The sequence below is a fragment of the Rana temporaria genome, chromosome 3 (genome assembly GCF_905171775.1).
Source record: "Rana temporaria chromosome 3, aRanTem1.1, whole genome shotgun sequence".
NCBI lineage: Eukaryota > Metazoa > Chordata > Amphibia > Anura > Ranidae > Rana > Rana temporaria.
In genome coordinates this window covers 464,567,900-464,589,251 of record NC_053491.1, presented here as the reverse complement: position 1 = coordinate 464,589,251, position 21,352 = coordinate 464,567,900, and the positions used below count along the sequence as shown (strand labels likewise).

Here is a 21,352-nt window from a genome sequence, read left to right as displayed (position 1 = left end):
TATGAAAACGTGACTTCAGCTCTGACATTACAGCTTTATGCTGTTCCCTCCCACCATCCAACAATCCATTTATTTACATTTTGTAAACAGATTTTTTGGTGGGAATAAATCTATTCTTATCTGAGGTCATTTTACCTTGCTTTATTTAGATATTAGCTTTGGTGTGCCAAATGCCGCGTACACACGATCGGAAATTCCGACAACAAATGTTCGATTGGAGCTTTTTGACGGAAATTCCGACCGTGTGTAGGCTCCATCGGACATTTGCTGTTGGAATTTTCCGACAACAAAAATTTGAGAGCTGGTTCTCAAATTTTCTGACAAAAAAAATTATTGTCGGAAACTCCGATCGTCTGTATGCAATTCCGATGCACACAAAAAAGTGCATGCTCAGAATGAAGCAGAAGAGCCGAACTGCCTATTGAACTTCATTGATCTCGGCTCGTCTTGTACGTTACCGTGTTCATGACGTTCGGAATTTCCGACAAGATTTGTGTGACTGTACACAATGCAACACAAGTTTGAGCCAACATTCAGTTGGAAAAAAAACACGGTTTTGTTGTCGGAATTTCCGATCGTGTGTACGCGGCATAAGTAGAAACTTTATTCAGGTTTCAGAAGCTGCCCAACAGACAGTTAGGAATGAGTGATGTTCTAAAGTTTACATTTTATTGAAATAAAACCATTTTCAGATTCTTGTGTGTTTTTTTTTCCCTGCAAAGTTCTCTAGAATTTGTTCTGCCCGGTGGTGGTACCACTCGAATGTTGTTGATAGTCTGTCTCTTCTGATGACCAGAAACGACAGCCCGGGTATTAAGCTGGGGATGCAGCAAGAGGATATAGACTTTGGGTGAGAAGATGCAAAACAAAAGACCAGCACTGGAGGATAAAATGGCAAACATCTCTGTTGCTACAGACAGCTTGCCTTGTGTGCTAACATAGGCTGGAACAAAGGATATCCAGACACTAAGAAACACCAGCATACTGAAGGTTATATGAGTAGCCTCATTAAAGGCTCCAGGTAGTTTCCTGGCCAGGAATGCCACCACAAAACACACAGAAGACAGTAGTCCAAGGTAGCCAAGCATGAACCAAAAACCAAGACTGGCATTGCATTGGATGACTATTTTTCCTAATATACTTTTAGTATCATGTACCGGAAATGGAGGGTTTACTAAGCACCATGAGATGCAAATTACTATTTGGACGGCTGTGCAGTGTAAGGCAAACAGTATAGGCCACCATAGTCCTTTTGGCACTCTGAGGCACCCACCTGGGTGATTGGCACGGAAGGCCAAAACAACGATCACTGTCTTGGCCAAGAGGCAGGATATGCAGAGAGTAAAGGTCACACCAAACGCGACTTGTTGAATAAAACAGGTGAGCTTTCCTGGTGGAGCAAGGAGTAGAAGGGGGCAAAGAAAGGAGAAAGTGAGAGCAGCCAATAGAATGAAACTAAGAGCACAATTATTCGCACGGATCAGAGGAGTTTCTCGGTTCTTAATAAAGAGCAGTAGGACAAGAGCGGGTATGATGGAGCCAATGATGGATGTTGTAGCTAGGGAGATGCCAATGGGTTCAGAGATGGTTAGTAACTCCACCAACCGAAGCATACACTGGTTCCGAGCAGTATTTGGCCACTGGTCCTCTGGGCAATAAAAACAGTCAACAGCATCTGTGGGGAAACAATGCATGAAAATCAGTAGTAGTGTCATATTGGAATTTGGATTTATACACTAGTTATTGTAATTGCCCTAAAATAAATTGAAATATCAACAAAAAAAACACAAAAATTTGTTGGCTTGTTCATTGACCATAAAAGGTTTGAGAGAAAACTGAGCCAGGTGGGCACAACTGTTAATTTATATACAATCAGCCTAGACTTTCTTAGTAACACACCAAGTCAATTGGCTATTAGTCTAGTACTACTGGTGGTAACCAGGGGCCGGATTCAGAAAAGAGATACGCCGTCGTATCTCTGAGGCCCCGTACACACGACCGAGTTTCTCGGCAGAATTCAGCCAGAAACTCGGTCGGAGCCGTATTCTGACGAGAAACCCGGCCGTGTGTACACTTTCGGCCGAGGAAACCGACGAGGATCTCGTCGGGCCAAATAGAGAACATGTTCTCTATTTCCTCGTTAGTCAACGGGGAAACTTGGCTCGCCGAGATCCTCGGCGGCTTCACATGGAACTCGACGAGCAAAACTATGTGTTTTGCCCGTCGAGTTTCTCGGACGTGTGTACGGGGCCTGAGTGCGGTCGGTCGTATCTATGCGTCTGATTCAGAGAATCAGTTACGCATAGATATCCCTAAGATCCGACAGGTGCAAGTGTCTTACACCATCGTATCTTAGGCTGCATTTTGTGGCTGGCCGCTAGGTGGCGCTTCCGTATGTTTACGCGAGAAATATGCAAATCAGTATTTACGCCGATTCAGAAACGAACGACCACCCGGCGCTTTTTTTTACGTTGTTTGCGTTTGGCTTTTTCCGGCGTAAAGTTACCCCTGCTATATGAGGGGTATGTGCGGCGCATTCTATGTTAAGTATGGCCGTCGTTCCCGCGCCGAGTTTTGAAATTTTTACGTCGTTTGCGTAAGTCGTTCGCGAATAGGGCTGGACGTAATTTACGTTCACGTTGAAAGCATGCCGATTTGCCGACGTCATTTGGAGCATGCGCACTGGGATACGTCCACGGACGGCGCATGCGCCGTTCGTTAAAAATGTCAAAAACGTGGGGTCACTACTATTTTACATAGTACACCCCAACCAGCCTATTTTGAATTAGGCAGGCTTACGCAGGCCCAGTTACACTGTGCCGCCGTAAGTTTCAGCGCAAGTTTTATGTGAATACACAACTTGCTGCTCAAACTTACGGTGACGTAGTGTATCTGAGATAGGCAAAGCTCTCTGAATCTGGCCCCAGGACTTTTTTTCAGTGGGATTTTTTTCCTTTACAACCCCTTTAATCTTGGCCTAAACCAGTCACAGCATTTCTACTGAATATACCTAAAAACAGTGGAACTTAGGGATTATTTAGTATAGCACATTGTCCCATAGGGAAAATCCATTTCAGTAGGCACATGCTTGGTAGTATGAATATTCTGAAACACAAGACAGAGGCACTGCAAGATTTTAACCACTTGAAAGCCGCGCTATAGACGAAAGACGTCCACAGCGCGACTCTCAACTGCCGAGTGGACGTCCCTGGACGTCCTTTTATGTGCATTCCCCGCGCCTTGCTGGGGGCGCGTAGTGGGGAAACACTGTGCCCGGTGCATCGCTGAGATGCCGATGCGCGTGCCTGGCGGCCGCGATGTCCGCCAAGTACCCGCGATTGGCGGTGACAGCAGGGATGTGGAGCTCTGTGTGTAAACACAGAGCCCCACGTCCTGTCAGGGAGAGAGGAGACTGATCTGTGTCCCTTGTACATAGGGACACAGATCGGTCACCTCCCCCAGTCAGTCCCCTTCCCCCACACAGTTAGAACACACCCAGGGAATACATTTAACCCCTTCCTCACCCCCTAGTGTTAACTGTATAAATGTGACTGGCAGGGAAGGGGTTATCATTTTTATAGCACTGACCGCTGTATAAATGTGAATGGTCCCAAAATTGTGTCAAAAGTGTCCGTAATGTCTGCCGCAATATCGCAGGTCTGACAAAAAAATCGCAGATCGCCGCCATTACTAGTAAAAAATAAAAAATAAATCATAAATCTATCCCCTATTTTGTAGGCGCTATAACTTTTGCGCAAACCAATCAATATACGCTTATTGCTATTTTTTTAACAAAAATATGTAGAAGAATACGTATCGACCTAAACCGAGGAAAAAAAAATTGAAAAAAAAAAAAAATTGGGATATTATTATAACAAAAAGTAAAAAATATTGGCCCGGATTCACATACATCGGCGCATATAGATGCCGCCGTAGCGTATCTTGTTTACGCTACGCAGACGCAGCGCAGAGAGGCAAGCACCGAATTCACAAAGCACTTGCCACCAATCTGCGCTGTGTTTCTTAGGCGTAAGTCATCGTAAGTGGAAGTGGGCGTGAGCCATGCAAATGAGGCGTGACCCCATGCAAATGATGGGCCGAGCGCCATAAAGCTACGAATAACGAACGGCGCATGCTGCCGTCCCGTGGACGCATCCAGTGCGCATGTTCAGAATAATGTGGGAACTACTCCCTAAGATACACCTGATCACTGCCTAAGACGTGAACGTAATCTACGCCTAGTCATATTCACGTACAACGTAAACGACAAAAGATACGACGGCTTGTGTTCCCTGGTCCATACCTTTGCATGGGTTGCGCCTCCTATATGGGGAATAACTTTACGCCGGACGTATGACTTACGCAAAGCGCGTATATTATGCGCCGGGTGCAAGTACGTTCGCCTCATTTCCATATTTGAATAGAAAAATCAATGGGAGCACTACATGCATCCAGCGTAAATATGCGCCCACAATACGCCGGCGTAGGCAAGTTAGGTCGATCGGATGAAGCCTATTTTCAGGCGTATCTTGGTTTCTGAGTCCGGCGCATTGATACAACGGCGCATATTTGCACTTACACGGCGTATCTGGAGATACGTCGGCGCAAGTGCTTTGTGAATCCGGGCCATTGTGTTTTTTTTTCAAGATTTTCTGTGGCCCGGATTCAGAGAGCAATTGCGCCTGCGTAACCATAGTTACGCAGCGCAACTGATTACTTGCGCCGGCGTAACGAATTCCTACTGATTCAGGAACCTCGTTACGCCGACTGCAGCCTAAGATATGCGTGGCATAAGGCTCTTATGCCCGCATATCTTAGGCTGCATTCTTGCGATGGCCGATAGGTGGCGTTCCCATTGTGCTCAGCGTATAGTATGCAAATTGCATACTTACACCGATTCACAACGTTATGCGAGCCCTACGTACGCAGTTTACGTCGTTTGCGTACGGCGGTTTTCGCGTAAGGCTGCCCTGCTATTAGCAGGGGCAGACAATGTTACGTATACCCGTCGTTCCTGCGTCGCGAAATTTGAACTTTACGTAGTTTGCGTAAGTGAATCGTGAATGGCGCTGGACGCCATTCACGTTCACTTTGAAGCAAATGACGTCCTTGCAACGTCATTTGCCGCAATGCACGTCGGGAAAGTTTCCCGACGGAGCATGCGCTCTACGATCGGCGCGGGAACGCGTCTAATTTAAATGATTCTCGCCCCCTACGGGATCATTTAAATTGTGCACGCTTACGCCGGGCATTTTGCCGGAGCGCCCACGCAATTTACGGAGCTACTGCTCCGTGAATCGCGGGTAGCGCAGAAAATTTGCGGGGGCGCAGGGCAAAAACGTTGCCCTGCGCCTCCGTAAAAAAAGCGCAAATGTACCTGAATCTACCCCATTATGTTTTTGTTTATAGAGCAAAAAATAAAAATCACAGAGATGATCAAATACCACCAAAAGAAAGCTCTATTTGTGGGCAAAAAATATAATTTGGGTACAGTGTTGTATGACCGCGCAATTGTCATTCAAAATGCGTCAGCGCTGAAAGCTGAAAATTGGTCGGGGCAGGAAGGGGGTTTAAGTGCCCAGTAATGAAGTGGTTAAAGCAGCTTACTTGTTTTATTGGAGAAAGCTCCTGATGGACAAGGCACGCAGTCAAAACAACAGTGGGGTTTATCTTGACGTGGGGTTTTGCGAAATCCAGGAGAGCAATTTTCTGAACATACGGAATCAGGCGGCTAGAATACATATAATCTTAGTCAAAAAATGCTCTGAAATTGTCATCCTGAAAACGAAATGGACTTTTGTCACGTTTTACCTGATCAAAGTGTTCTCCCCATCGAATGGCGCTTTTGTTGATGAATAAATCTTGACCCATCACTGCGCCACTTTTATAACGCCCTACTTGCACCCAGCTGATTTTTCCTGTCAGTTCATCTTGCCAGTTAATGATGTCGTAAATGACAGGTGCGTTTCCAAGAGAGTCAAAATACAAGTCATCTCCGATGTTTCCTTTCAGTCGCACTTTCTTAAGGTAGTAAAGAAGCTGTAATTGTAGAAGAAAGGCAAGAATTAGAGAGTAGGGCAAGTTTACAGACAGTTCATAGTTATACTGATCTTAAAGGCTTTGTAAACCCTCCTGTCACCGGTCCCCCAGCCCCCCGTTTTACTTACCTGAGCCCCGTATTTTCCTCGGCGGAGATGTGATGTCCCTTTCTCCACGGGCTCCCGGCTCTTGATTGGAAAGATTGATAGCAGCGAAGCCATTGGCTTCCGCCATGGGCGTCCGCTAAATAGAGCAAGGGAGGGCGCTTGCCCCCCCTAGAAATCAGTGCCATGATCCTCGTGAGAAAAACAGAGGGCAGGAAGCAAGGCGGCGGCACGGCGAATCCAATTGGAGCCGCTTTCTCTCTCTTCTAGCTCCAGCTGACAGAGAGGGTGAGGGGGTTGTTATTTCCTTGGGGGGGGGGGGGGCTCCGTTTTTTATGATATTGTTATTCAAAGTTGCTAGTTGCTTGATAGTTGCATCAGGTTTCTCAAACCTTTGCACCCCTGTGCTTTATGTGATAATGACTAAGCCCCTCCCCTTCATGACATTGTCAAAAAGGGACCGAGCATGGATGACCTTAAAATAATGCCCTCCCCTGAAAAAAATTCAGCGGATGCCCATGGCTCCCGCTGCTGTCAATCAAATCCAATGACGTGGGCGCCGGGGGGGTGGGGCCGAGTCCGGCATTCATGTCTATGGACACTAGGGTGACCACGTGTCCCGGATTGCCCGGGACAGTCCCGCATTTTGCAGGTCTGTCTCGGGCACATTCATTCCAGGACAATACAGTGTCCCGGAATGAGACTGACACAGCCACCCCCCCGTGCCAATCTGATGCCCCAAATAAGGCCTCCACATTAACACTTTACTCACTGACAGTACTTGTCCTGGTTGGGAATGCCTGAAGGAGCACAATCCCGCCCCCTGCTTGTGATTGGAGAAATGTGTCCAATCACTGTGCTGTGATTCGTTACAGTACAAGCTGATTTTTGGGAAAGGAGGGTGTCCCTGAATGGTAGTTTGGAAATGTGGTCACCCTAATGGACGCCGAATGCTGGACTCAGGGGCACGCCTGCACAGTAACCCCCCCAGGAGAGCGCTTCTCCTAGGGGGGTTATCTGATGCGGGGAGGAGCTGTGAGAGCCGCCGAGGGACCAGAGAAGAGGAGGTTCGGGGCTACCCTGTGCAAAATAAACTGCACAGTGGAGGTAAGTATGACCTCCACTGTGCAACTCAAACCTTTACAACCCCTTTAAAGTGCCCCTGTACCCAGACTGTTAGCATATTATGGAGTCTGTGGCAAGTAGTAAACAACTTTTAAAACAGGCCATACATGACTTCTCCATCTGCTTTTACTGTGAACTTGTTTGTTCTCTAAGAAAGTGTTTCTAAACCAGTGTGCTACAACACCCCCGGGGTGCCATTTTGGATTCCCTGGGTGCTGTGAGCATTGGATCCAGTTTGCCTTGGATTAGCATGATGAGTTGTCATTTCCCAGGCGGCGGTATTCTTTGCTATGAAGATTACAGCCAGTCATATCAACACATGACTCTGATTCAGGGCAGGTGGCATGCAGAGTCCACCCCCAGCTTTCAGGAGAAGACAATCTCCTCAAGACCTCCTCCACCTCCTGTTCTTTGCCCTGTTGTTGGAGCAAAAAAAGGTACGGCTTTGATGTGAAGAGGGGACTGTGTGAATGGGAGGCTTTGTGATAGGGAGATTGTGTGATTTTGGGGCTCTGTGATGGAGGAGTACAGTGTCATGGGGGACCTGTGGGGCTCTGTAATAAGGAAGTGTGTGATTGGAGGGCTCTGTGATGGAGGGGTACAGTGTCATGGGGGACCTGTGGGGCTCTGTAATAAGGGACTGTGTGTATGGAGGGCTCTGAGATGGAGGAGTACAGTGTCATGGGGGACCTGTGGGGCTCTGTAATAAGGAAGTGTGTGATTGGAGGGCTCTGTGATGGAGGGGTACAGTGTCATGGGGGACCTGTGGGACTCTCTAATAAGGGACTGTGTGATTGGAGAGCTCTGTGATGGGAAGACAGACACTGACATGATGGGGGGACCTCTGATATGATGGGGGGACTTTAATGTGAAGAGAGGGACTCTGAAGTAAAGGGAGGGCTTTGAGGTGATGGGGGACCTCTGATGTGATGGGAAACATCTAATGTGATGGGGGGCCTGTGACACGATGGGGAGGGGGGGGCTCTAATATTATGGGGGGCCTTTAATGTGAAGGGGGGACTTTGATGTAAAAGGGGGGCTCTGATGTAATGGGGGACCTCTGATCTGATGGAAAACTTCTGATGTGATGGCGGGTTTTGATGTGAAGGTGTTTCATCAAGGTGGTTGTGTGCACCATAGATAATTCCCATAGATAATAAACATTGAAATTATTTACATTTAAGCCTTGGGTGCCTCAAGATTTTGCACACTTTTAAAGGGTGCTTGCTGCCACTGAAAAAAGAAAAGGGCCACCTTTTCCTCTACCTCCCCGCTGCTGCTCGCGGTGGTTTCCGGGCTCTCCTGTTCCTTTGGGACCATAGTAAGTGGACAGGATGGCTTCACACAGAGGGGCTTGCTAGTCTCCTTTTTTTATATTAAAATAAATAAATATAATTAAAAAATGTAACAGCGCCCCGTCTGCACATAGGTCCTGCACACATATGCACACAGCGGGCCAGATTCTCGTAGATCGGCGTATCTATGCGCGGGCGTAACGTATTCGATTTACGTTACGCCTCCGCAACTTAGACGGGCAAGTGCTGTATTCTCAAAGCACTTGCTCTGTAAGTTGCGGCGGCGTAGCGTAAATAGGCCGGCGTGAGCTCGCCTAATTCAAATTTGAAACAGGGGGGCGTATTTTATGTAAATAACTTGTGACCCAACGTGATTGACGGTTTTCACGAACGGCGCATTCGCGGTCCGTGGAATATCCCAGTGTGCATTGCTCCAAAGTACGCCCCAAGGACGTATTGGTTTCGACGTGAACGTAAATTACGACCAGCCCCATTCACGGACGACTTAGGCAAACGACGTAAAATATTCAAAATTCGAAGCGGGAACAAAGTCCATACTTAACATTGGTACGCTGCATGTACGCCACCATATAGCAGGGTATTCACGAACGTACGCCCGGCCGACGCAGTACAGTTACGACGTTTACGTTAGGCTTTTCCCGGCGTAAAGTTACTTACGCCGGGAAAAGCCTAACGTAAACGTCGTAACTGTACTGCGTCGGCCGGGCGTACGTTCGTGAATTCGCGTATCTAGCTGATTTACATATTTCTAGCCGTAAATCAGCGTACACGCCCCTAGCGGCCAGCGTAAATATGCAGTTAAGATCCGACGGCGTAACTTACGCCGGTCGGATCTAATAGAAATCTATGCGTAACCGATCTGTCCGAACCCATCCCTCGCATGCGTCGTAATGATTCGACGCATGCGTGGAATTGCTTATATGACAGCGTCGCGCACATCGCCGCGTCATCATCGCGGCGACGGCGCGACACGTCACCGCGGTGTAAATTCGGCGCGGATCTCGATCCGATGGTGAGTACAATCCAGCGGATCGAAATCCTCAGAGGATTTATCCGCGGAAACGGTCCGGTGGACCGTATCCGCGGATAAATCATCTCGTGTGTACCCGGCATAAGAATCAGGCGCATAGATACGACCGCCCAGACTCAGAGATATGACGGCGTATCTGGAGATACGCCGTCGTATCTCCTTTGAGAATCTGGGCCAGTGATTGTACCAAGCATGTGAGGTACTGTATAGCCACAAATGTCAGAGTGAGAGCAATAATTCTAGTGCCATCATTTATGATTAAGTCTACAATGATAACCTGTAAAAGTTTTTAAATTGTCTTGGGTGCATGGAAATTTGAGTTTTGACAAGTTTGCCATCTATTTACGTGAAATAACTTGAGATGACATATTTTACCAAAAATTGGGTATTTTATAGTGTGTGCGTGTGCACCAAAATGAATGTTAGTATTTTTTCTGAAAATCTGCATTTGATAAACGGGCGCGCAAATATCATGTGATATAAAAAAATTCAATGGCCACCATTTTATTCTCCAGGGCCTCTGCTTTCAAAAAAATATAATGTTTGCAGGTTTTACGTAATTTTCTAGCAAAAAAATACAGATTTTTCATTGTGTGTGAAAAATAAAAGAATTTCCCCGGTATTTACCGTATATTACTTGAGTATAAGCCGACCCGAATATAAGCTGAGGCACCTACAGTCATTTTACCACAAAAAAATGGGAAAACTTATCGACTCGAGTATAAGCCTAGGGTGAGAATGCATTGCCCATTTGCAGCCTCACTGTGCCCAATTGTAGCCTCACTGTGCCCATTGCATGCCTCACTGTGCCCATTGCATGCCTCACTGTGCCCATTGCATTCCTCACTGTACTCATTGCATGCCTCACTGTGCCCATTGCATGCCTCACTGTGTCCATTGCATGCCTCACTGTGTCCATTGCATGCCTCACTGTGTCCATTGCATGCCTCACTGTGTCCATTGCATGCCTCACTGTGTCCATTGCATGCCTCACTGTGTCCATTGCATGCCTCACTGTGTCCATTGCATGCTTCACTGTGCCCATTTCAGCCTTACTGTGCCCATTGCATGCCTCACTGTGTCTATTGATGCCTCACTGTGTCCATTGCATGCCTCACTGTGCCCATTGATGTCTCACTGTGTCCATTGCATGCCTCACTGTGCCCATTGCATGCCTCACTGTGCCCATTGCATGCCTCGCTGTGCCCATTGCAGCCTCACTGTGCCATACCTGATCAGCCCATGTCATGCATTGCAGTCAGATGGTGGCCATCTAGTGTACAAAAGCCGAGGCACCTAATTTTACCACAAAAAAAATGGGGAAACGTATTGACTTGAGTATAAGCCTAGGGTGAGAATGCAGCAGATACTGTAAGTGGAAAAGAGGGTCAACAATGCCCATGTGTAGCCTCACTGTGCCCAACTGCAGCCTCACTGTGCCCATTGATGCCTCACTGTGCCCATTGCATGCCTCACTGTGCCCATTACACGGCTCACTGTGCCCATTGCACACCTCACTGTGCCCATTGTATGCCTCACTGTGCCCATTGTATGCCTCACTGTGCCTATTGATGCCTCACTGTTTCCATTGCATGGCTCACTGTGTCCATTGCATGCCTCACTGTGTCCATTGCATGCCTCACTGTGCCCATTGCAGCCTCACTATGCTCATTGCATGCCTCACTGTGTCCATTTGTAGCCTCACTGTGCCCATTTGTAGCCTCACTGTGCCCATTGCATGCCTCACTGTGCCTATTGACGCCTCACTGTGCCCATTGCATGCCTCACTGTGCCCATTGCATGCCTCACTGTGCCCATTGCATGTCTCACTGTGCCCATTGCATGCCTCACTGTGCCCATTGCATGCCTCACTGCGCCCATTGCATGCCTCACTGCGCCCATTGCATGCCTCACTGCGCCCATTGCATGCCTCACTGTGCCCATTGCAGCCTCACTGTCGCCTTACCTGATCAGCCTGTGTCATGCATTGCAGTCAGACGGCGGCCATCTAGTGTACAAAAAAAATGTGCTGAAAAACTCGACTTATACTTGAGTATATACGGTAAGTGGTTAAAGAATAAGTGCACTTTAAGACATAGCACACTTATTCTTTTTGCCCCTGTGACCTAACCTAAACTGTCCCGCTCTTAAGCCTCATACACAAATAGTTTTCAAATTTAAAAAGATTTCCATTTTCCAAAAAGAATAAAATAGAATAGAAAATAAAGGAATAGAATAGAAAAAAAAAACATTTTTTTTTCTATTCTATTCCTTTATTGTCTATTCGATTTTATTCTCTTTGGAAATAGGAAAACTATTCGAATTCGAAAACTATTTGGAAAACTACTCGAATTAGAATTTTGTCCAAAAATGTTTTTGTTATTTCGGATTTGTTTGAATTCGGTACTATTCTAATTTTTGAAATTCGAATTTGAATTTGAATTCGGAAGTAAAGGAACCACACATGTCTAATTTACATCGGGGCAGATCCACAGAGATCTGCACCCGCGCAGCGTATCTGAGATACGCTACGCCGCCGTAACTTACCCGGCTTTGGTTCGAATCCATAAAGATTTTGCGCCGTAAGTTACGGCGGCGTAGTCTATCTCTCATGGCGTAACGGCGCGTAATTCAAATCGGCGAGTAGGGGGCGTGTTTCATTTAAATGAAGCGCGTCCCCGCGCCGAACGAACTGCGCATGCTCCGTTCCTAAATTTCCCGCCGTGCATTGCGCTAAATGACGTTGCAAGGACAATATAGAAAAAATAGAAGAACTCGGTAATAAACTATCCTAATTCAGAAATACCATAATATGCTTCCTCTCCTCCTCCCTTTTTTTTTTTCCCCCTTTTTTTTTTTTTTTTCTTTCTCTTTCTCCCTTTCCCCCTTCCTTCCCCCACCCCTCTACTACCTCCTTTCAACCCCTAAGGCCCCATACTCACGACCAAACATGTCTGCTGAAACTGGTCCGCGGGCCAGTTTCAGCAGACATGTTCGGTCGTGTGTGGGCGCGAGCGGGCCGAATTCCAGCAAACATTTGCCCGCCGGGCCTTTTCCCAGCAGACAAATATTCCTGGACTTGTTTTAAAACAGTCCGCTGGAATTCTGCCCGCTCAGACATGTACGGTCGTCAGTACAGACCTACCGTACATGTCCAGGCGCCCGCCGTCCCTCGCATGCGTCGAATGACTTCGACGCATGCGTGGAAGCATTTTAAAGGCGGGCCGCCCACGTCGCTGCGTCATTGTCGCGGCGACACCGCGTCATCGACGCGGCGACACCGCGGACACGCCCCGCGTATTGTTTACGCGCGGACTTCTGTACGATGGTGTGTACAACCATCGTACAGAAGCCCTCTGGCAGACATGTATGGTGAAAACGGTCCGACGGACCGCTTTCACCATACATGTTTGTTCGTGTGTACCCGGCCTAAGGCAATACCCACTGCAACATCTTACCTACTGGTTGAAATAGTTAAAAATCTAACAAAAAGTGAGTCTTCTCTATGGTGAATTCTACGGTTTACAATGTTCATACCTTCTTGGCTTTGTTTTCCCTTTTTTTTTACGGATCTCTCTGTTTAATGATTACACGCTATCAAAGGATTGTAATGTAAGACACCATTAGTATTGTTATTTCTCGACATTGTAACCCTATGTCGTGTTTTTGTTATTGTGAATGATTCACTTTGTTATTCTGTCATTATTTTATATAAGCTCCAAATAAAACTTTATGAAACAAAAAAAAAAAAAAACATTGAGTACGCCACGAAATAGCAGGTTTAACTATACGCCGAAAAAAGCCGACTAGAGACGACGTAAAAAAATGCGACGGCTGCTCGTACGTTCGTGGATCGTCGGAAATAGCTAATTTGCATACTCGACGCGGAAAACGACGTGAACGCCACCCAGCGGACGCCAAAGTATTGCATCTAAGATCCGAAGGCGTACGAAGACGTATGCCTGTCGGATCTAACCCAGATGCCGTTGTATCTTGGTTTGAGGATACAAAACAAAGATACGATGAGGGAAATTTGAAAGTACGCCGGCGTATCAGTAGATACGCCGGCGTACTCTCTCTGTGGATCTGCCCCATCCTCTTTAAAGTGGAGGTTCTCCCGAAATTTTTTTTTTTTTTAAGATTAGATTGAGGCTCATTTTGTCTAGGGGAATCGGGTGTTTTTTTAAAAACAAAGCAGTACTTACCGTTTTAGAGAGCGATCTTTTCCGCCGCTTCCGGGTATGGTCTTCGGGTCTGGGCGTTCCTTCTTGATTGACAGGCTTCCGACAGGCTTCCGACGGTCGCATCCATCGCATCACGATTTTCCGAAAGTAGCCGAACGTCGGTGCGCAGGCGCCATATAGAGCCGCACCGACGTTCGGCTTCTTTCGGCTACTCGTGACGCGATAGATGCGACCGTCGGAAGCCTGTCGGAAGACTGTCAATCAAGAAGGAACGCCCCCTAGACAAAATGAGCATGAATCTAATCTTAAATTTTTTTTTTCGGGAGAACCTCCACTTTAAGCTTTAAATGTGTTCCTTATATAAAACCAATATATAGCAACCTAACCTGCCATGGCTGAAAATGTTGAATGTCTACACAATGACTTCTATCCAAGGATCCGTTCATGTTCTGACAAGTAGCCATGTCATGGAGAGCTTCGGCAACCATCTTCACTGCTTTGTAGACGTTATATGTTACTCGGAGGTCATTGATATCTGAGAATATCTGTAGAGAAGCAGCATCCTCCAGTCCTGTGCATAATGTCTTTGCAGAAGACGGAGGCGGTGAGGTAAATGTTGAATTAGACATATTATTGAGAGAAGTAGCATGCAGTGCTGTATTGATAACTGAAGATACGTTCACAGATGCTGTCGAAGATTCATTATAATCATTATTTGGAAGCAGAGATGAATGGTTCCCATCTGGGGGCCATTGGCAGCTAAATGCTTCCTCCCAGAACTCCAAAAACAGTGAATGATTGTTGAATTGGTTAGGATTTAATCCAAATACAAATCTGCTTAAACCTGGAGCAGCCCCGTTACGGAGAACAAGCCCTAGAGAACCTCGTAGAAAATGGGCTAGCCAAGGACCCACTAGTCTTGCAGATGTAGACCAAGCATCAGCGGATAACCAAATTCTGTCTTTACTGTCTCCATTGCGTGCCAGCTCCAACAAAACTGGATTCAAGTAGGCTTCAAGGGAGAAGACAACCACCACCTTTGCCGTTGACTGTCTAATGATGGCTGCCACGCTATTGACCTCTTTTGCGGAAGAAGGAACACTTTCCCAAAAGGCTAGGCATGCTCCTGTGGCCTGCAGCTCTTCTCTAAATGTCTGGCCCATGGTGGAAGCACTAGTTTCCTGAGAGAGGACACCTACCCATGACCAGCCAAAGGCTTGAAGGAGCCGAGCAAGGCCTTTAGCTTGTGAAGAGACCGTTGGCGCAACACTTAGGGTTGAGGGGTACAGGAAATGATTGCTGAGCTTGGCTGGAGGGGTGAAGTAACTGATCTGTAAGAGTAAACAATCCAATAATCTTCAATATTGACGTTTTTGGCTATGATGCAAAACCCAACCCAACCTAAACTCTTCTTATGCCGCGTACACACGATCGGATTTTCCATTGACGGTCGAAAGTTCAGAGAACTTTTGTGTGACTGTGTGTATGCAAGCCAAGCTTGAGCGGAGTTCCATCGGAAAAACCAGGGCTGGTTTTTTTCCGATGGAACTCCGCTCAAGCTTGGCTTGCATACACACGGTCACACAAAAGTTCTCTGAACTTTCGACCATCAAGAACGTGGTGACGTACAACACTACGACAAGCTGAAAAAATGAAGTTCAAGGCTTCCGAGCATGCAGCGAATTGCTTCCGAGCATGCGGCGGAATTTTGCACGTCGGAATTGCTACTCACGATCGGAATTTCCGATTGGAATTTTTTCCATCTGAAAATTTGAGACCCAGCTCTCAAATTTTTGTTGGCGGAAATTCCGACAGCAAAAGTCCGATGGAGCATACACACGGTCGGAATTTCCGTTCAAAAGCTCACATCAGACTTTTCTTGTCGGATTTTTTGATCGCGTGTACCGGGCATATGTCATTTATTAAATTATTTACATTTTGACCATAAAGTGATTCTAAACACACAGGCCCAGATTCACAAAGCACTTACGCCGACGTATAACAAGTTATGCCGACGTAAGTGCAAATGTGCGCCGTCGTATCTGTGCGCCAGACCCACAAACAGATATGCGCCTAAGGCTACACCCCGCCGAAGTAGCTTGCTTACACGGCGTAGGGTGGGCGCACATTTAGGCTGGGTGCATGGTGCCGCTCCCATTGATTAGCCATTCAAACATGCAAATGAGGGAAATACAGCGATTTACGAACGTACGTGCGCCCGACGTAGGCTACGCGAGGTGCTCGTAAGTTGTACGTCCAGCGTAAAGTTATTCCCCATAAAGGAGGCGCAACCCAGCAGCAGACATGCAAAGGTCTGCACCAGGGAACACAAGCCGGCGTATTTTACGTTGGACGTGTGTCTGGCTGGGCGTAGTTTACGTTCACGCCGTACGCAGTGATCCGGCGTAGTTTAGGCAGTTGTTCCGACGTGGTTGTGAGCAGGCGCAGGGGGATGCGTCCACGTCACGGCGCATGCGCGGTTCGTGATACGTATCTGTCTGGCGCTCAGCCCATCATTTGCATGGGGTCACGCCTCATTTGCATGGGTCACACCCACTCCCACCTACGCCGGCGTACGCCTTCGAAACCCACGCCACGCTGGCGCAGCGTTGGGAGCACTGGCTTGCTAAATTCCATGCTTGCCTCTCTGCGCTGCGTTGGCGTAGCGTACAGTGGTTACTCTAAGGCGGCGTAATGTGCGCCCACACTCTGTGAATCTGGGCCACACTGATTAATTTACAGTGCCTTGAAAAAGTATTCATATCCCTTGAAATTTTCCACATTTTGTCATTTTACAACCAAACCCGTAAATGTATTTTATTGGGATTTTATGTGATAGACCAACACAAAGTGGTACATAATTGTGAGGTGGAAGGAAAATGATAAATGGCTTTCCAAATCTTTTTTTACAAATAAATATGTGAAAAGTGTGGGGGGTACATTTGTATGGCGTCCCCCTGAGTCAATACTTTGTAGAACCTCCTTTCACTGCAATTACAGCTGCAAGTCTTTTTGGGGATGTCTCTACCAGCTTTGCACATCTAGAGAGGACATCTTTGCCCATTCTTCTTTGCAAAATATCTCAAGCTCTGTCAGATTGGATGGAGAGCGTCGGTGAACAGCAATTTTCAAGTCTTGCCACAGATTCTCAACTGGATTTAGGTCTGGACTTTAACTGGGCCATTCTGTTACCTGTTACCCTAAAGGAAATCCACGTCAGGATTTTAATGTTACCATACAAGAAGTGAGGGGAACTTTCCAACAGCAAAACAAGCTAGAAAACAGTTTATAGTTTGGAATACTGTACATTTTAAGACATCAGCTGTGCCTTACCTGGGGGTAATTATGGAGTCCCAGAATGCTGGCCAAACTGAGTGCCGAGTCTTCCCCTGCATCTCCGAGCACCGCGGACAGCAATGGCGGTGGGCCCCAACAGCGATAACTTAAAGGCCCTCCTGGACCTCCTGATAGAAGCCATGATGCTCCCCCTAGGGCTACTTTGGCATCACTACAAGAGTCTATCACTGCAGCCCCCAGGGTCAAATTTGTTAGCACTTCAGGAGTGCCATTCACTTCTTCCACTGCAAAGAGGAACGCCAGAATCCAGCGGAAGGAACGAAAACTGAACCTGGCGGAGGAGAGAAAGATGACGCTATCAGGAAAATAAATAACACATCATTTTTTTAAAAACATTTGTCATATTGCGTATAGTGTTTAAAGTTCACCTTATGGGCTCATTCACACCAACAATGTTGGATTGTGTTGGGAAGCGTTGCCCATCCAAGTACAACACAACAAAATGGCAATTTTCCCTATTTCTTATGTCTTTAGTTCACACTGTTTTGGTGTGTGCTGAAAGAAAATAAGACATGTTGCACTTTTGCAGCACATATCCACAGATCAGCCATAATTTTATGGCTACTGACAGGTTAAGTGGGTAGCATTGATTACAATGGCATCTGAAAGTGGGTGGAATATATTAGGCAGGAAGTAAACATATTGGGCCAGATTCTCGTACATCCTGCGGCGGCGTCGCGTAAGCTATTTACACTACGCCGCCACAACTTACAGGAGCAAGTGCCGTATTCCCCAAACACTTGCTCCGTAATTTGCAGCGGCGTAGTGTAAATGGCCCGGCGTATGGCCACATAATTCAAAGGGGGCGGCTAGTATTCAAATTAAGCTCGCCCCCGCGCCGATTGAACTGCGCATGCGCCGGGCTGAAAAATAGCCCAGTGCGCATGCTCCAGCTCACGACGGAAAACGCCAATAACGCCAACGTGAGCGTCATTGACGTAAAGTCGTATTCAAGAACAAGACAGAAAAAGCCGACGCGGACCCAACGCCATACTTAACATGGCATACGGCGGACTGGCGTAAGGTTACCCCTCATATAGCAGGGGTAACCTTACGCTTACGGAAACGACGTACGCGACGCAAATTCGTTCAGGAATTGGCGTATCAGGCTCATTTGCATAGTCAAATGAGACCTGAACATAAACGCCACCTAGCGGTCAGCGTTGTATTGCATTTAGGATCCGACGGTGTAAGTGACTTACACCAGTCGGATCCTAGCCTAATTCCGGCGTATCTTGTTTTGTGAATACAAAACAATGATACGCCGGCGGGAATTTAGAATTACGCCGGTGTTTCAGTAGATACACCGGCGTAACTCTTTTGAGAATCTGGCCCATTGTCCTTGAAGCTGATGTGTGGAAAGCAGAAAAAATGGGCATCACAGTTTGTTGTGTATGGGGCTGTGTAGCCACAGATCGGTCAGGGTGCCAATGCATCGGTCAGGGTGCCAATGCACCTACAATGGGCATATGAGCATCAGAACTGGACCACAGAGCAATGGAAGAAGGTGGCCTGGTCTGAGCAATCACATTTTCTTTTACTTCTTGTGGATGGCATTTACCCGGGGAAAAGATGGCACCAGGATGCAGTGCGGGAAGAAGAAAAGCCAGCAGAGTCAGTGTGATGCATTGGACAATGTTCTGCTGGGAAACCTGGCATTCTTCCATTCATGTGAATGTTACTTGGCATGTACCACCTACCTAAATATTATTGCTGGCCAAGTACACCCCTTCATGGAAATGGTATTCCCTGATGGCAGTGGCCTTTTTCAGCGGGATCATGTGACCTGCCACAAAAAAGGTTGGTGACGGAATAGTCCAGCACCCAGCTTGGGTGCTTCCGTCAATATACAGCTTCCTCCAGTCTGGACCCAGGAATCAGGTATTATAGATGAATATTGCACCCAAGATACTAGACGACACTAGCTTAGATACAAACTGTAACTGGACTTTATTGAAAGCTATTCTCTCCTAGTGTTCAACCTGGGACTCTGTGTTGTCATATCCTGAAAATAGAGTGACTGAGTCCTAGGAGTAAAGAAAAGCAACTTTGGAACGTGTAGTCTAGGGAGTCAAAATCTGGATTCAGCTGGACGGTTTTGAACTACAAATACCAGTTGGCTGAAAGAGAGGAACAGGATGCTGGGAGAGGTGATAAAAGGCCTGTGTGTGGGTGGAATCTCTCTCTTGGGACTCCAGCCTGGAACTGCTAGCAAGCGACTCTGTGTCAGTGCGTGCTGTGGCCGAGTCGTGGCCTGTGCGATGGAGAGAGAGAGAGAGAGTCATCGCATGAGGGTGCAGGAGCACCCTCTGCCAGCTACTTCTGACTGTCCTGCGGCAGCTTGGAGGCTAACCTTCACACATCCACACCCAGTTCAGTGGAACTGTCGTGCAGTGTGCCACCGGACTGCATTATCCTTTGAGCAAGGCTTCCTCGAGGCCTAATGTGGAGACCCTTCTATTTTCCAGTATCAAGAATCGTTGGAACTGGTGAGCGGGCACTTGCCCATCCTGATACCACAGGAGACACTGCATGCAGACACCATTGCCTTGTTCTTTGCCTAAGCCTGTGGGATCAAGTGCTACATTCACTCGCTTGGAGCAGTATTAGTGTTCCTCCTTCCACAGGACACTACAAGTACGCATTGTTATACATAGTTGACTAAGCCATCAACCAGGCCACTTCACCTCCTTCTGATCCCCACGATATTTCAAGTACTTCATTAAAGAGCTAGCTGAAGACCAAAGGCCTCTTTCTTCTGAGAGACTACAACATATTCCCCCCACTGAAGGATTAATCAGTTAGTGTCATAAGCACATATCTGATGTCAGGTCTACTTTAACATTGGTTGAGGAACTGGTGAGCGGGCACTTGCCCACCCTGATACCACAAAAGACACTGCATGCAGACACCATTGCCTTGTTCTTTGCCTAAGCCTGTGGGATCTGGTGCTACATTCACTCGCTTGGAGCAATATTAGCGTTCCTCCTTCCACAGGACACTACAAGTACACATTGCTATACATAATTGACCAAGCCATCACCAGGCCCCTTCACCTTCTTCTGATCACCAGGATATTTCAAATACTTAATTAAAGAGCTATAGCCAGATTCACGTAGAGATACGACGGCGTATCAGTAGTTACGCCGTCGTAACTCCGAATCTGCGCCGTTGTATATTTAAGTGTATTCTCAAATTGAGATACGCTTAAATGTAGCTAAGATATGACCGCCGGCGCTGTCGTATCTTAGCTGTCTATTTACGCTGACCGCTAGGGGCGTGTACGCTGATTTACACCTAGAATGCGTAAATCAGTATCTGATGGCAGGTCTACTTTAACATTGGTTGAGGTGAATATTTAGTTTACAGCGGAGAGCAGTATACAGAAGGGGATGGAGGGCGATCACATACATCTGAACCATGCTTGATATATTATTAGCAGTGTCCCTGACATTGTGTACAGTATATGTTGGTGCTATATGCAGCCTGTGTAGTTGTACATTAACTTTCCATAATCAAATTCTGCAAATCAAATAATAATAGTGAAGGTTACAGCAGATTTTACTGAGGGGTTGATTAGGGCGTCGTAGAGCAATTGATTTATCTGCCGTAAGATTACTGGGTTCATAGACGTGTCCTTGTTTTACTTAACCTGTTCCTGGCAAGCCACAGTGTCCCTTCAAATGTGTCTTTACACCAGGGATGCCGGCCAATCATATGACCACTGTGATTCGCTGTTACAGTGGTCACATGTTCAGGAACTTGACAAAAGCAGCTTGACAAAGGAGCGAGCACTATCAGTATCCCCCTGGTGCGCATGCTCTGAAATGCGTTGCATTCACGTATGTGACGTCATCCCGTCGTTCACTGTGTTCCAGCCCTCTCTGTGACCCACCAGTTGTGTCCCAAGCCTCGCTTTGGATTCCGCTCGAATACCAGAAGATCCCTGCTGGACAGGACGCCGGCCGCACATGGAGGAACAGAGAAATACATTGGAGGTCCACCAGAGAGCCTGGCACCACTGTATGCAGTCAGGTCGGTTGCCCAAAGAGGAGATTGAGGAACATCCATTCCCTTATCTCCTCTGTGATGAATGAATCCAGAAGCAACAAGGATTTCCTCACATCCGGTTTCAGAGCTGTCATTTCCTGGCTGTTACAGCAAGCGAAGCAGCTAAGCAAGCTTGGTGTGTGCTTG

At 47.1% G+C, this 21,352-nt stretch overlaps 1 protein-coding gene across 1 annotated transcript; it reads right to left on the bottom strand.

Moving 5' to 3' along the window:
• Nucleotides 1–586: 586 nt before the first annotated feature.
• On the bottom strand, nt 587–20,577 carry LOC120930620 (extracellular calcium-sensing receptor-like). Its single transcript, XM_040341796.1, has 6 exons — nt 20,567–20,577; nt 17,132–17,426; nt 14,185–15,129; nt 5,812–6,039; nt 5,608–5,731; nt 587–1,675 (listed from the first exon to the last, which is right to left on the bottom strand). The coding sequence occupies exons 1-6, from the start codon at nt 20,575–20,577 to the stop codon at nt 669–671; spliced, it is 2,610 nt and encodes an 869-aa protein (XP_040197730.1). The 3' UTR covers nt 587–668.
• Nucleotides 20,578–21,352: the final 775 nt, after the last annotated feature.

What these genes read in the sequence shown, in the direction of transcription:
- LOC120930620 (XM_040341796.1), bottom strand. An exon ending in AACATTTTCAGCCATGGCAG is followed by an intron (nt 6,040 to 14,184) that starts GTTAGGTTGCTA and finishes CTACAATTACAG; the next exon opens with CTTCTTTACTACCTTAAGAA. An exon ending in GGGGAGAACACTTTGATCAG is followed by an intron (nt 5,732 to 5,811) that starts GTAAAACGTGAC and finishes TATGTATTCTAG; the next exon opens with CCGCCTGATTCCGTATGTTC.